The sequence below is a fragment of the Macaca fascicularis genome, chromosome 5 (genome assembly GCF_037993035.2).
Source record: "Macaca fascicularis isolate 582-1 chromosome 5, T2T-MFA8v1.1".
NCBI classification, from domain to species: Eukaryota; Metazoa; Chordata; class Mammalia; order Primates; family Cercopithecidae; genus Macaca; species Macaca fascicularis.
The window spans coordinates 171,652,240-171,665,076 of NC_088379.1; the positions used below are offsets into that span (position 1 = coordinate 171,652,240).

General features: G+C 35.8%; 1 protein-coding gene across 5 annotated transcripts in view; it reads right to left on the bottom strand.

Annotated features, from left to right (window-relative positions):
• The window catches only part of SPOCK3 (SPARC (osteonectin), cwcv and kazal like domains proteoglycan 3), a 482,228-nt gene that overhangs the window by 42,215 nt on the left and 427,176 nt on the right, over nt 1-12,837 (bottom strand). For all 5 annotated transcript variants that reach the window (XM_065545673.1, XM_005556250.4, XM_074040734.1 and 2 more), the window contains one exon: nt 715-834. In XM_065545673.1, coding sequence (XP_065401745.1) covers nt 715-834 — 120 coding nt within the window. The remainder of the gene's footprint in view (nt 1-714; nt 835-12,837) is intronic.

Sequence of the window (12,837 nt, forward strand, 5' to 3'; positions counted from 1 at the left end):
GCACATGCTTCAATCTTTGAAAGATTCAGCCCATGTTTCCATATCCTTTTATATGTATTAAATAATAAACAAATTTTTATACATATGAAAATAATATAAAATGAAAAGTTTATAAAATTATTCATAACAAATACCCTATTTCAATTTGTATTTCTTATTTCCAAGGAATTAAAAAAAAAACTTTTAGAGAATTATACTGATAATTAAAAAAACTTGTAAGAGGCATATGCTCTTTAATTCCTTCTGCATTTTACTTATTTAATTTGCAGATATCCTCTCTTGTCTACTGATCCATTTCACACTGGCTCAAAATAGAGACACCAGCAAAGCAATCTCGGAAAGGCTACCATATGGGGGAGTTCCGCTGTATTCTTTTAAAATCTAAGCGCTCCAAATTTTTTACCTTTATTTTCTGTGTTGTTCTATTCTTTACCACCTTAATAAAACACTGAAGAATATTCTCATTCTTTCTGCTCTACTGAAAGCTAAACACCCTCTGAGGAGACATTCCCTTTTCCTCCAATCAGAGTTGTCCCAAATGCCTTATTTCCCTGCAAAATAATACAGGTGTGCTTGGAAGTAATCATGTTCTGATTTTTATTCAGTATATATGCAGTGAATAAATACTGAAATATGTGTTTTGTTCTACGTGGTTCATTGGAAATAAAACTTCATATCAGATACAGTAGCAATTATCAACTTGAGAAATCTTACTGCTTCTCTCAGTCCTCAGCAATGTTTTTGTCTTCTTGTTTTGACTTCCACTTTCGTGAAGGGCCTTGAACCAGTCCCGCAATCTGTTTGCCACTTCCCTGAACTCCAGGTCACTGCATGCTAAAAACAGAGAAACAACACAAGTCTTGAATAATATCTTAGTATAACGTTAGTGCTTTTTCTCTCATTATTCCCATAAATTGAAAGGTAATGACGACTAAAAGAAAAAGGTGTGACTCTGTTTCAGCTTTTTCAAAGTTAAATACATGCTTTAAAATAAGATGTAATATGACAAAAACATTTTATTCAATAAAGAAGTATTATTAGTGGAATTCTATTTGCATTCTTCATTAGAATATGACACTTGGAGGATTTGTATTGATAACACCACAAAAGTTGAGCCATAATATTTATGTCATAAATACTTTTTTATGCTGGGGTGATAGGTTATCAGAGAAAATACAGGGTTGAAAATCCAAAATGATTATTATACATTTATTGTTGGCCATACCTATTGTAAGATGTCACAATTTATAATTCTTTATTCATATACTCAGTATATGTAGGAATGCACTATTATAAATATATACTGTTCCTATTTGATTTAATGCTATATATTTGTTAATCACAGAAAAGAAACAGCTATATAACTTGTGATTAGGAAAAAACTATAAAATATTTAAGAAAGTACTATAATGTTTCTATTGTAAAAAGACTGTACTGGAAAACTTTGCCATTTGGAACTAAAATAACTTCCTCTTTATTTTTTAAAGATACCATTGTTAGCAGAATATGCTATGTGTGTGTGACTAGCATTAAAATATAATATTCAAATTTAGTAATTTACTGCAAAAATATTTTGAAAATATATTTTAAAAGCCACCAATTTACATTGCTTAGAGGACATTGTTATTGCAGACCAATCCTCTGTGCATGCTGTAAATGTGCAATTTCCTCAACTAACAAGTAATTCATGCTAATACTCATTTGTCCATTTGGTTAAAACACTATGCAATTATGGTATGTTTTATTACATTTAATATATACCATATGCATTATATGTATCATAAATAACATAATGTAATGTAATTGGATGTAATACCATCCCAGACCATTTCCTAGTTCTCAAGTAGAGGTATCCAATCTTTTGGCTTCCCTGGGCCACATTGGAAGAATTGTCTTAGGCAACAAATAAAATACACTAACAATAATGATAGCTGCTGAGCTAAAAAAAAAAAAAAAAAAAAAAAAAAAAAATTGCAAAAACATCTCATAATGTTTTACGAAAGTTTACAAATCTGTGTTGGGTCGCCTTCAAAGCTGTCCTGGGCCACATGTGGCCTGTGGGCCATGAGTTGGACACACTTGCTCTAAAGGAAATCAGCTCCTAAATTAAAAGGAATCTCCCAGTACCTGGTATGGTGGGATGACCAAATTAGCCAATCATTGTGACATTTTAGAACACTGGAGACAAAATGATGATCTTATAAACTTCCATGGGGGAGGGCAACTAAAATTGTTACATACAAAGAATAAGGAATCAGAAATGTCTTCCAATATTTAAATAACATTGAAAGGCAGCATAGCAACATAAAAATTATTTCATATTTCTAAGAGAAATCAGGTGGGAAAGTAAGGTAAAGTAATTTTTACATAAACAGGGTCTGCAAAACTAAAAATCCACATAATCTTTGCCCAAGATGCTACTACAATATGTGATACACCAGAGAGAAAATCAGCAAGAGGATGTCTGAGTCACAGGAACTAATGGAAGAGAGGAGTGAAGGACATTCTAGGAAGCTGGCGAAGGGTAATTACAGAGTGTGTACTGTGTGCCCAGTGCAGAGCAAGATGGCAGTAAGATTGAGATTTCTAGGCCAGGGACAGAGCAATGTACAGAATTCATTACTATCCTTTCATCCAGGGAAAAGAATAAGTTACAGTGAAAATCAAAGAAAAAAATCACTTTTACTGATAAGGTCCACCACGGCTGAGGCTGAGGTGATGAGGCAAAAAAATAGCATACTCTTGATATGAATGCTTACACTCTAGCCTGGAGTCTCTGTTTAAGCCATCTTGACATGGGTCTTCCGCTCCCCTTAAAGGGATAGGCACAAGAAAACAAAATCCTACTTGAAAAAGAGGAATTCTACGTATTCATACATACCTGTGTAAATATCACATATTTCTAGAAGGATGTATATAAAGACATGACTCCCAAGGGAACTGGATTAATGGAAGAAAGTGGTGTGAGAGAATTTTATTTTTACCATTCATCTCTTTCTCTTTTTGAATTATGTACTATATAGCTGTATTAATATTCAAAAGTCAACAAAATTTTAAAATTAAAAAAAATTACAAATGCATCTAACCCTTGACCCAGTAATTCTTTTTCTCCCTTTCCTTTCCCTTCCCTTTCCTTCCCCTCTCCTCCCCTCCCCTCCCCTCCCTTCCCTTCCCTTCCCTTCCCTTCCCTTCCCTTCCCTTCCCTTCCCTTCCCTTCCCTTCCCTTCCCTTCCCTTCCCCTTCCCTTCCCCTTCCCTTCCCCTTCCCTTCCCCTTCCCTTCCCCTTCCCTTCCTTTCCCTTCCTTTCCTTTTTTTTGACAGAGTTTCGCTCTTGTCACCCAGGCTGGGATGCAGTAGTACAATTTTGGTTCACTGCAACCTCCGCCTTTCAGGTTCAAGCTACTCTCCTGCCTCAGTCTCCCGAGTAACTAGAATTACAAGCCCCCGCCACCATGCCCAGCTAATTTTTGTATTTTTAGTAGAGACGGGGTTTCGCCATGTTGGCCAGGCTTGTCTCGAACTCCTGACCTCAGGTGATTCACCTGCCTCGGCCTCCCAAAGTGCTAGGATTACAGCCGTGAGTCACCGTGCCCAGCCCCTATTTCTTAAAAATGTATCATACAGGTATACTACATGTATACAAACACAGTCATTTAAATTGTGTTATGTGGTGTATTCAACACTTTTTTAATAGCAAGTTTGTTAACAGCATAACACTCCATCATGTACACTATGGAGGTGAGATCTGAGAGAAAACAATGAACATTTATTGATCATATTCATCAACTCAAACATTGGGGTATCCGCTTCTTTTATAACACCATCAGCTAGTGAATTCATGTTACCTTGTCCAAATCATAGGTATTTGGTAGCACATCTGGTACTCCTAATTTAAAACAATTTCTATTATTTCAAATTAACATCTTTTCCTATCAAAAAACAGTATACCAGTAATATATCTACACAAGAATACTGTATAGTCACATTCCAAATTCTTAGTATTTATTCTTCAGAAAGGTTCATATATAATGAGAATTGTTGGAGAGATTTCAGGAACATTTCAGTAACTTCCATAAGCCCAGGACATCTTAGTTTTGAGTATTATTAAAAATAATACTTTATATATAAAACTTTTGAAAACTTATTAAATAATTTTTCAATTTAATTTTAATTTGCCAACAATTAACTGATTTACTTTAAAATTGGCAATAATTTATCTGAAACCATTGGCCCAAACGGGGATTCTTGCCAAATTAGAAAGTTTAAACCATACACTTCCTGAAATTAATTAAATTTGATAAATACAAAATTTAAAAATTAACAAAGTTGATATATTTTATAACTATTAAATGAAGTATTTATTAATAGTTATTATTTTCATGTTATAGTTGAGAATCAATAAATATTTTTTTCAGGTCTCTAACTTTTACATAAGTTCTTACATTTTAATAGGCACAAAACTCTCTGCCGATTACAAAAATCGCTTAAAATGTCCCCTCAGTCCCTCAAATTGTATTAACTGAATGTTTATGTTCCCCCAGATTCATATGTTAACACCTAATCCAGTGTTACGGTATTAGAAGGCAGGGACTCTGGGAGGTGATTAGGCCATGAGGGCAAAGGCTTCATGATTGGGATTACTGCTCTTTTAAAATGGAATCCAGTCAGATCCCTCTCCCCTTCCACCATGTCAGAACATAGCGAGAGGAAGGCCATCTATGAACCGGGACCCGGGCTTTGGTCAGACACTGAATTTGCTGGTGCTGCTCTGATCTTGCATTTCCAGTCTCCAGAGTTGTGAGAAATAAATATCTGTTGTTTATAAGCCAGTGGCATTCTGTTATTCTTAGTAGCCTAAATTGAGTAAGACACACTATAACATACTTAAATGTAGTTATCAAGAACATGAATTTATTAAAGAATGAATATACTCATATCTGGCAATATGAGTTGTTAATTGTTTATGATTATGTTATACAACAAGGAAGATCAGATGTAAATACAGAGGTCCAAGCAGAGGGGATGCTCTGGGAAGTTTCAAATCAGAGGCAGAGTCCACATTTTATTGTGCATTATCTGTCAGAAAATTTTGTAAGTTTTGTTCCAATACTATATTTAACAAGCTGTCTCCTATCTCTACTAGGCTTGATTCATAAAGTTTTTTAAAGCACTCCTAAGGTCACCATTCATTTTTGCTTAATGTTAGAAAATAATACTTTATGTCACAGATGATGAAATGAAGTAGTATAGGCATTTGTTATTTAAAGAAATTTAGTAAATTTAGTTCACAAAATCAGGCATAATTTATTATTTTTTCCCTTATGAAATCTGGTAAAGAGATTTTTCTAAGTCTGATCTATGAGGTGAAGAAACGAAACACATCATTCCTTACTCTTCATCAATAAAAACTATTTGCTACCACCACCTTCCAACAATGTAATGTTTAGGAATTTTGACGGTCTGCCTGATGGGATTGGTTTGTATGTGAGTGTAGTACAGTTAAAATCTGGCAGAATACAACTACTCTAAAAGCAAAAAAGGCTTAGGTTGGTTCCAAAGTGATTAGTTTCTTTCAAGATACGTCCATTACAAAAAGAAAAGTCCAAAGAACATGTCTCTCAGTGTCATCTCCAATCCTCCTATTACATAGGGCCACGATGTCCTAGAGACATGAAAATGACAATATAGGCCGGGCGCGGTGGCTCAAGCCTGTAATCCCAGCACTTTGGGAGGCCGAGATGGGCGGATCACGAGGTCAGGAGATCGAGACCATCCTGGCTAACACAATGAAACCCCGTCTCTACTAAAAATACAAAAAAATTAGCCGGGCGAGGTGGCAGGCGCCTGTAGTCCCAGCTACTCGGGAGGCTGAGGCAGGAGAATGGTGTGAACCCGGGAGGCGGAGCTTGCAGTGAGCCGAGATAGCGCCACTGCACTCCAGCCCGGGCGACAGAGCGAGACTCCGTCTCAAAAAAAAAAAAAAAAAAAAGAAAATGACAATATAAGACAAAATGCTCTGATGGCACAATGTTTATTTCACATTGAAGAGGAGTAAGGATGGAGGATTTTTTTTTTTTTTTTTTTTTGAGACGGAGTCTCGCTCTGTCGCCCAGGCTGGAGTGCAGTGGCACCATCTCGGCTCACCTCTAGCTCCGCCTCCCGGGTTCACACCATTCTCCTGCCTCAGCCTCCCAAGTAGCTGGGACTATAGGTGCCTGCCACCACGCCCGGCTAATATTTTGTATTTTTATAGAGATGGGGTTTCACCGTGTTAGCCAAGATGGTCTCGATCTCCTGACTTCGTGTTCCGCCCACCTCGGCCTCCCAAAGTGCTGGGATTACAGGTGTGGGCCACTGCTCCTGGTCTAAGGAGGATTACTTGTTGGGCTCTACTCTTAATTATTCAAGTACAGATAATCATATATTCTTGAATTAGCTCTATTTTTATACTTCACTGTGACAGAAGGCAATAAATATTTATAAACAATTAATATATAGTCTATTAATTAATAAGTATAATATAATATCAATATAATATATTAAATATTATTAATTTAATATAATAAATTAATATTTATAATTTAAGTGGCACAGATTTCCACCTTTATTTCTAAGTGGTGCTTTTTTAAAACAAATCTTTGTTATTTGCTTTATTTGATCTTTTTTATTGAATACATGTTCAGATAAACCTGGCTACAAATATGTAAATAAGAAGAAGAAATTACATAATCTTGAATAACTCTTTTGGCTTTTTATATATTTTTGGTGACTTTTAGATTATGATAGCCTTCCAAGAGTCTCTATTTCCTTTTCCTAGGCTCGAATCTTCCATAATCATGGTTTCTTTCTTTCATTTGAAAGGTCATTTATGAATCATCTAGTTGTTAGAAATTTTAAACTCTACATTACATGAGTAATGGAAACATTTTACCATTTTTTATAACAGTATTAAAAACTTACTTTTTTCTGACTACACAGTAAGAGATGCCAATTTTGTAAATGTAGATTATAATGTATATTAACAATAATAAAAATAAACCAGTATATTTAACACTATAATCAATAAGTAGTTACTATAAAATATTTATTGTGTATATCTGCTATGCATATTTTGCATAGCTTGAATAATGTTAGATAAACAATATTTACTCTTACTCCTTTTCATTGTTTTAAAATGATAATTTTTAGGTTGTTAAAATATCTGAAAACAAAATACAGTCACATGCTGTACAATATCATATACAATGTTGCTCCCACAAGATTACAATGGAGCTGAAACATTCCTATTTTCTAATATTGTCATACTATAACACATCACTCATGTTTGTAGTGATGTTGCTGTAAACTAATCTACTGTGCTGCAGTGGTAAGAAAATCCGATACATATAATTATGTACAGTATATAATACCTGATCATTATAATAAACAACTATGCTAGTGATTTATGTATTTATTATACTCTACTTTTTATCAGCACTTTAAAGTGTAATCCTACTTACTAAGCAAAAAGTTTCCATTAAGACAGTATGCTGTGTGAAGCCCACAGAAGCCTCACACATCTCATGTTTACTGCATCCCTTGACTGTGTAACCTCAGTGGATTTATTCTCTTGTTTTGTTCATCATGGTCCCTAACAATACAAAAGCCACTGCTAATGCTGCCCATAAGAGGCCCCTTAGAGTGACTGTCATGGAGACTAAATGAAAAGTGATTAAGAACTATGAAGGTGGAAAACCAGTGGTGGTTATTGCTCTTCAGGCAGGCATATTCCATTCCACCATAGCTATGATCAACAACAAGAACAAAGTGACAGAATCTGTTAGAGAATCTGCTTCTTGGAGGCAACAAGACTAACAAAAATTCAAGAATGGCCTATATCGGATATGGAGAAGCTGCTGATGAACTGGATTAAAGAGCAGACACAGAAACATATCCCTCTTGGCACCATGATAATTATAACCAAAGCAAAATCTGTTTGCAATATTGTAAGAAAAGACAGTATCCAACTACAATGTGAAATTTACTGTTAACTCTGGGTGGTTTAAACAATTCATGAATAGTTATTCATTATATAATGTAAAAGTGAGTGGTGAGTATGCAAGTGCTGATGTGACAGCAGCTGAGGAATTTTTGGAACTTCCAAAAATCAGATTGTATGATTCTACAATAAGATAAGCTGGTTGTGCAGAAAAAATACTTGCGAGAGCAAATCTTCAATATGGATGAAAACTCCCTATTCTGGGAACAAATGCCTGAAAGAACTTTCATCCCTACGAACACCAACTTAATGCCAAGATTTTTTAAGGACGGGATAAGAGTCTTATTTGGTGGCAATGTTACAGGCTACAAATTGAAACCCTTTGTGATCTGGCACAGTGAGAATGCCAGGACTTTCAAGCTTATTATCAATAAACACACACTCCCTGTGTACTACAGGAGCAATAGTTTGTGGATGACCCAGCTCCTCTTCCAAGATGCCCGTCAGAATTGCTACATGAGCAAAATGGGGAAGTACTGTTTGAAGAATAGCATGCCTGTCAAGATTCGGCTTATTGTTGATAATGCTCCTGTACAGTCTCCTTTTATTGGTGACCTTCATGTCAATATCAAAGTGAGGTTTTTTTTCTTCCTAACATCACCTTTTTCATCCAGCCAATTGATCAAGGAGTAACGGCAGCTTTGAAGCCCGACTACCTGAGGACATTTGCCCAGGCTATTGCTACAACTGAGGAAGACATTCGGAAGACATTGATGCTACTCTGGAAGGATTATGCCATCTGTGACTCTACCCTGGACCTTGCTTGGGCATAGGGTGATGTTGCCAAGGAGTGTATAAATGGCATCAGGAAGAAGATACTTAAAAGGTTCATCCATGATTTTAAATAATTTTCCAAGAATAGAAGGTTGCAAAAACCAACAAGCCTGTAGTTGAGACGGCAAACAACTTTAATCTGCGTGTAGATGAGGATGACATTCAGGAATTCCTAGAAGTCATTCCTGAGAAATTGACTAATGGGGACTTGTTGGAACTGAAGCAGAAACACAGAGGTAAAGAGGCAAAATAAAAGCGAACTGAGAAGAAAAAGAAGAGGAACCCCTTGACAAGAAAGTTCACAGTGAAAGATTTAGCAGAAGGCTTTGCAGACCTCAACAGGTTCCTTAAAAAGTATGAAAACAGCCGGGCGCGGTGGCTCACGCCTATAGTCCCAGCACTTTGGGAGGCCGAGGCAGGCGGATCACGAGGTCAGGAGATTGAGACCATCCTGGCTAACACGGTGAAACCCTGTCTCTACTAAAAATACAAAAAAATTAGCTGGGCGTGGTGACGGGTGCCTGTAGTCCCAGCTACTCAGGAGGCTGAGGCAGGAGAAAGGCGTGAACCCAGGAACCCGGGAGGCGGAGCTTGCAGTGAGCCGAGATCGCGCCACCGCACTCCAGCCTGGGCGACAGAGCGAGATTCCATCTCAAAAAAAAAAAAAAAAAAAAAAAAAAAGGTATTAAAACATGGACCTCAACATTGAAAGGTCCTTATTAATAAAGAGGAATATTCATGGTGCATCATCTGCTTACAAGCAAATCTATGATGAAAGAAAAGAAAAGAAATAAACCAAGCAAACCACTATAGACATATTTCTGAAAAGAGTGACACCTCCTCAAGAAAAGCCTCGGTCAGGTCCTTCAGGAGGTATTCCAGAAGAATACCAGAAGGTATTTCAGAAGAAGGCATTGTTATCATACGAGATGACAGCTCTATACCTGTCAATGCCCAGGAAGACCTTCTAGTGGGACAAGATGTGGAGGTGAAAGGCAGTGATATTGATGATCCTGACCCTACGTAGGCCTAGGCCAATGTGTGCGTTTGTGTCTTAGGTTTATCAAAAAAAATGTTTTAAAAGTAAAAAACAAAAAATAGAAAAATATTTATAGTACAAGGATGTAACGAAAGTGAAATTTGTTTACTGTGTACAATGTGTTGTGTGTTAAAGGAAATATACGGTATCAAAAAGTTAAAACAAGTAAAATTGTATAAAGTAAAATGGTTACAGTAGCCAAGGTTAATTTTGATGAGTGAAAGAAAATATTTTTAAATATTTACTATAACCCAAATGTGCAGTGTCTCTAAAGTCTACAGTAGTGACTTAGGCCTTCACATTCACCACTACTCACTCAATGACACCCAGCGCAACTTCCCATCATACATGCTTCATTCATGGTAAATGTCCTATATACATGTATCATTTTTAATCTTTTATACCATATTTTGACTGTACTTTTTCTATGTTTAGATATGTTTAGCTTTACAAACACTTACCATTGTGTTACAATTGCCTACAGTATTTAATACATTGCCGTGATGTACAGATTTGTAGCCTGGGAGCAACAGGCTATACCATGTAACCTAGGTTTTTAGGAAGTTACATAATGTAGATTGGTTTAACTATGCTCTATGATGTTCCCACAATAACAAATGATAAAATATATTATTGATCATATTCATCAACTCAAACATTGGGGTATTAGCTTCTTTTCTAACACTATCAGCTAGTGAATTCATGTTACCTTGTCCAAATCACAGGTATTTGGTAGCACATCTGGTACTCCTCATTCAAAACAATTTCTATTATTTTAAATTAACATCTTTCCCTACCAAAAAAGGGGAATATATTCCTGTCATCAAACAACACATGACTGTATCTGATAGATACAAAAATTCCATTATATGAATATATCATAACGTGTTACAAATTTCCACAATAAATATTGTGTCAAGAATATAGTTCCTCATTTATGAGCTTATTAAAAAGATCTAGGATTAACTTTTATTCAACAAATTATTACTGTATCTTATTACTGTGTTTTCTTTGAAAAACCTTAAAAATTCAGTTACTGGATCAAATAATATAAATATTTAAAGGCTCTCAGTACATATAGTCAACTTGTTTCTGTAATATACAAACTTTAAATTCCAGAAAATATTTCAAATATATTTAAAATGTGCATTGTTTTATTTATAATTTATTTTTTTATAACTGAATTGTTGAGAAATGAAGTAGTATAGGTATGAAGCAATTGAAACAACTCAATGAAGGTTAGAAAAAGTTCTCCAGTATAAAGCAGCATAAATGGTAGGAATTACATATTAATCTAGGACAATCTCACTAAAAATAAATGTAGAATGTGTGGTCCACAGAATAGCAGACACTGAACAATGAAAGCAAGCCAGAAACAGAGAGATTCCTGAAATCCCCCCAGGAATATGTTCATGAAGCTTTAAAGTAAATGTCAGTTTCTACATTCTGTTCAATTGTGAGATATGTTTTCAACACAGAGCCAAGTCAGAAAGTTTTTCCCAAAGCAAAATTAAAAAATATATTAATCACTGCCTTGAGGTAGACAATACATGTACAAAACACCAAGAACACATAAATTAGAGAAAAAATAAATTAGAGAATATGCAAACATTTTCTGGCTAATAAGTAAATGATGCTGAACATTTGCAGGTATATTTGAGTTTTTGTCTGTAAAAATCAATGAATTAAGATTTTGTGAGAAAATAAACAAGCAGAGGCTCAAGACATTAGGAAAAGATTGAAGGGACAATAATAGGTATGAATGAAGGGAAAAGGACCAGCATGTCTTTGGCCTGATGAACAGCAATTCTTTTGATCAGCTGTAATAACAGCCGTTTTGGCTGAGTGGCTTATAAACAGAAACATATTTCTCCCAGTTCAGATGCTGTGCCAAGGTGCTGGCAGATTTAGCAGGTTCAGTGTCTGGTGAGGGCCCCCTTCCTAGATGGCATTTTTTTATTGTTATGTTTTCACATGGCAGAAGTGCTAACAAGCTCCCTTGGGCCTCCTTTATAAGGGCACTAATCAAATTCACATGGGCTCAGCCTTTATGACATAATCACCTCCCACAGGTCCCACCTCCTGGTACCATTGGCTTGGGGATTAGGATTTGAATGCAAGAATTTGAAGGGGACACAAATGTTCAGCCCTAGCGCTATTCTAGAAGCTTATCCTGGTAAATGAAGAGGAACTGAAAATCCAAAGCAGGATATATGTGTAAAAAAATATGTCCACACATATGTGTGTGTGTGTGTATACAACTTACAACTAATTGCCTGATTTTAGAGTAAATTGCACATAAGCCTCATTCCAGGGCAGATTTGAGCAATGCTAAATGTTCTTTCTTAAAAAACTCAGTTTAAAAATTCCTGCAGGAATTGTCATAGAGGGACAGATCTGGAGTAGAGTCCGCAGTAGTGGTGTTTCTGTTGCACAAAAGTGTAAAATCAGATAACTTGGTCTCCAATTGCTCTCTGACAAAGCACACACACATGAGCACACATGCACATATATCTTCAAAATTATTCCTTACCAAGGATTATTTCAGTCTGAGTGTGCTCTGTATTAAAGCCACACTAAAATTTTTAAGTGATAAATTCTGAAAGTAAAACCATGGGTCTTCAGCATTGTTATAAATCATGCAGTTTTATTAAAACATGAGGTATAATTTCTGTAGCCAGTAAAGAATATTGATGTTCACAAGTGTTTCTGAAACTTTGATTCATAAATAATTTGCCTTTTGAAGACCAGCCTAAGGATGGAGTTGTTCTGTTCTGAAGGCATTTTGTTCAGACATTAGAGAGTACAAGTTGAATAGATGAGTCTCCAAGCAGGCATTTTGGCAGTAGTAATACATGATTCATTATGTTCTGACAGCCAGTGGCATTTGAGGTTATAAAAAGGTCTCTCAAAAAGCAGGAGTAACTAGGGACAAGACCAAGTGAAAAAGTGGCATTCCAGGCAAACGTCTTAAAGATGACAAACT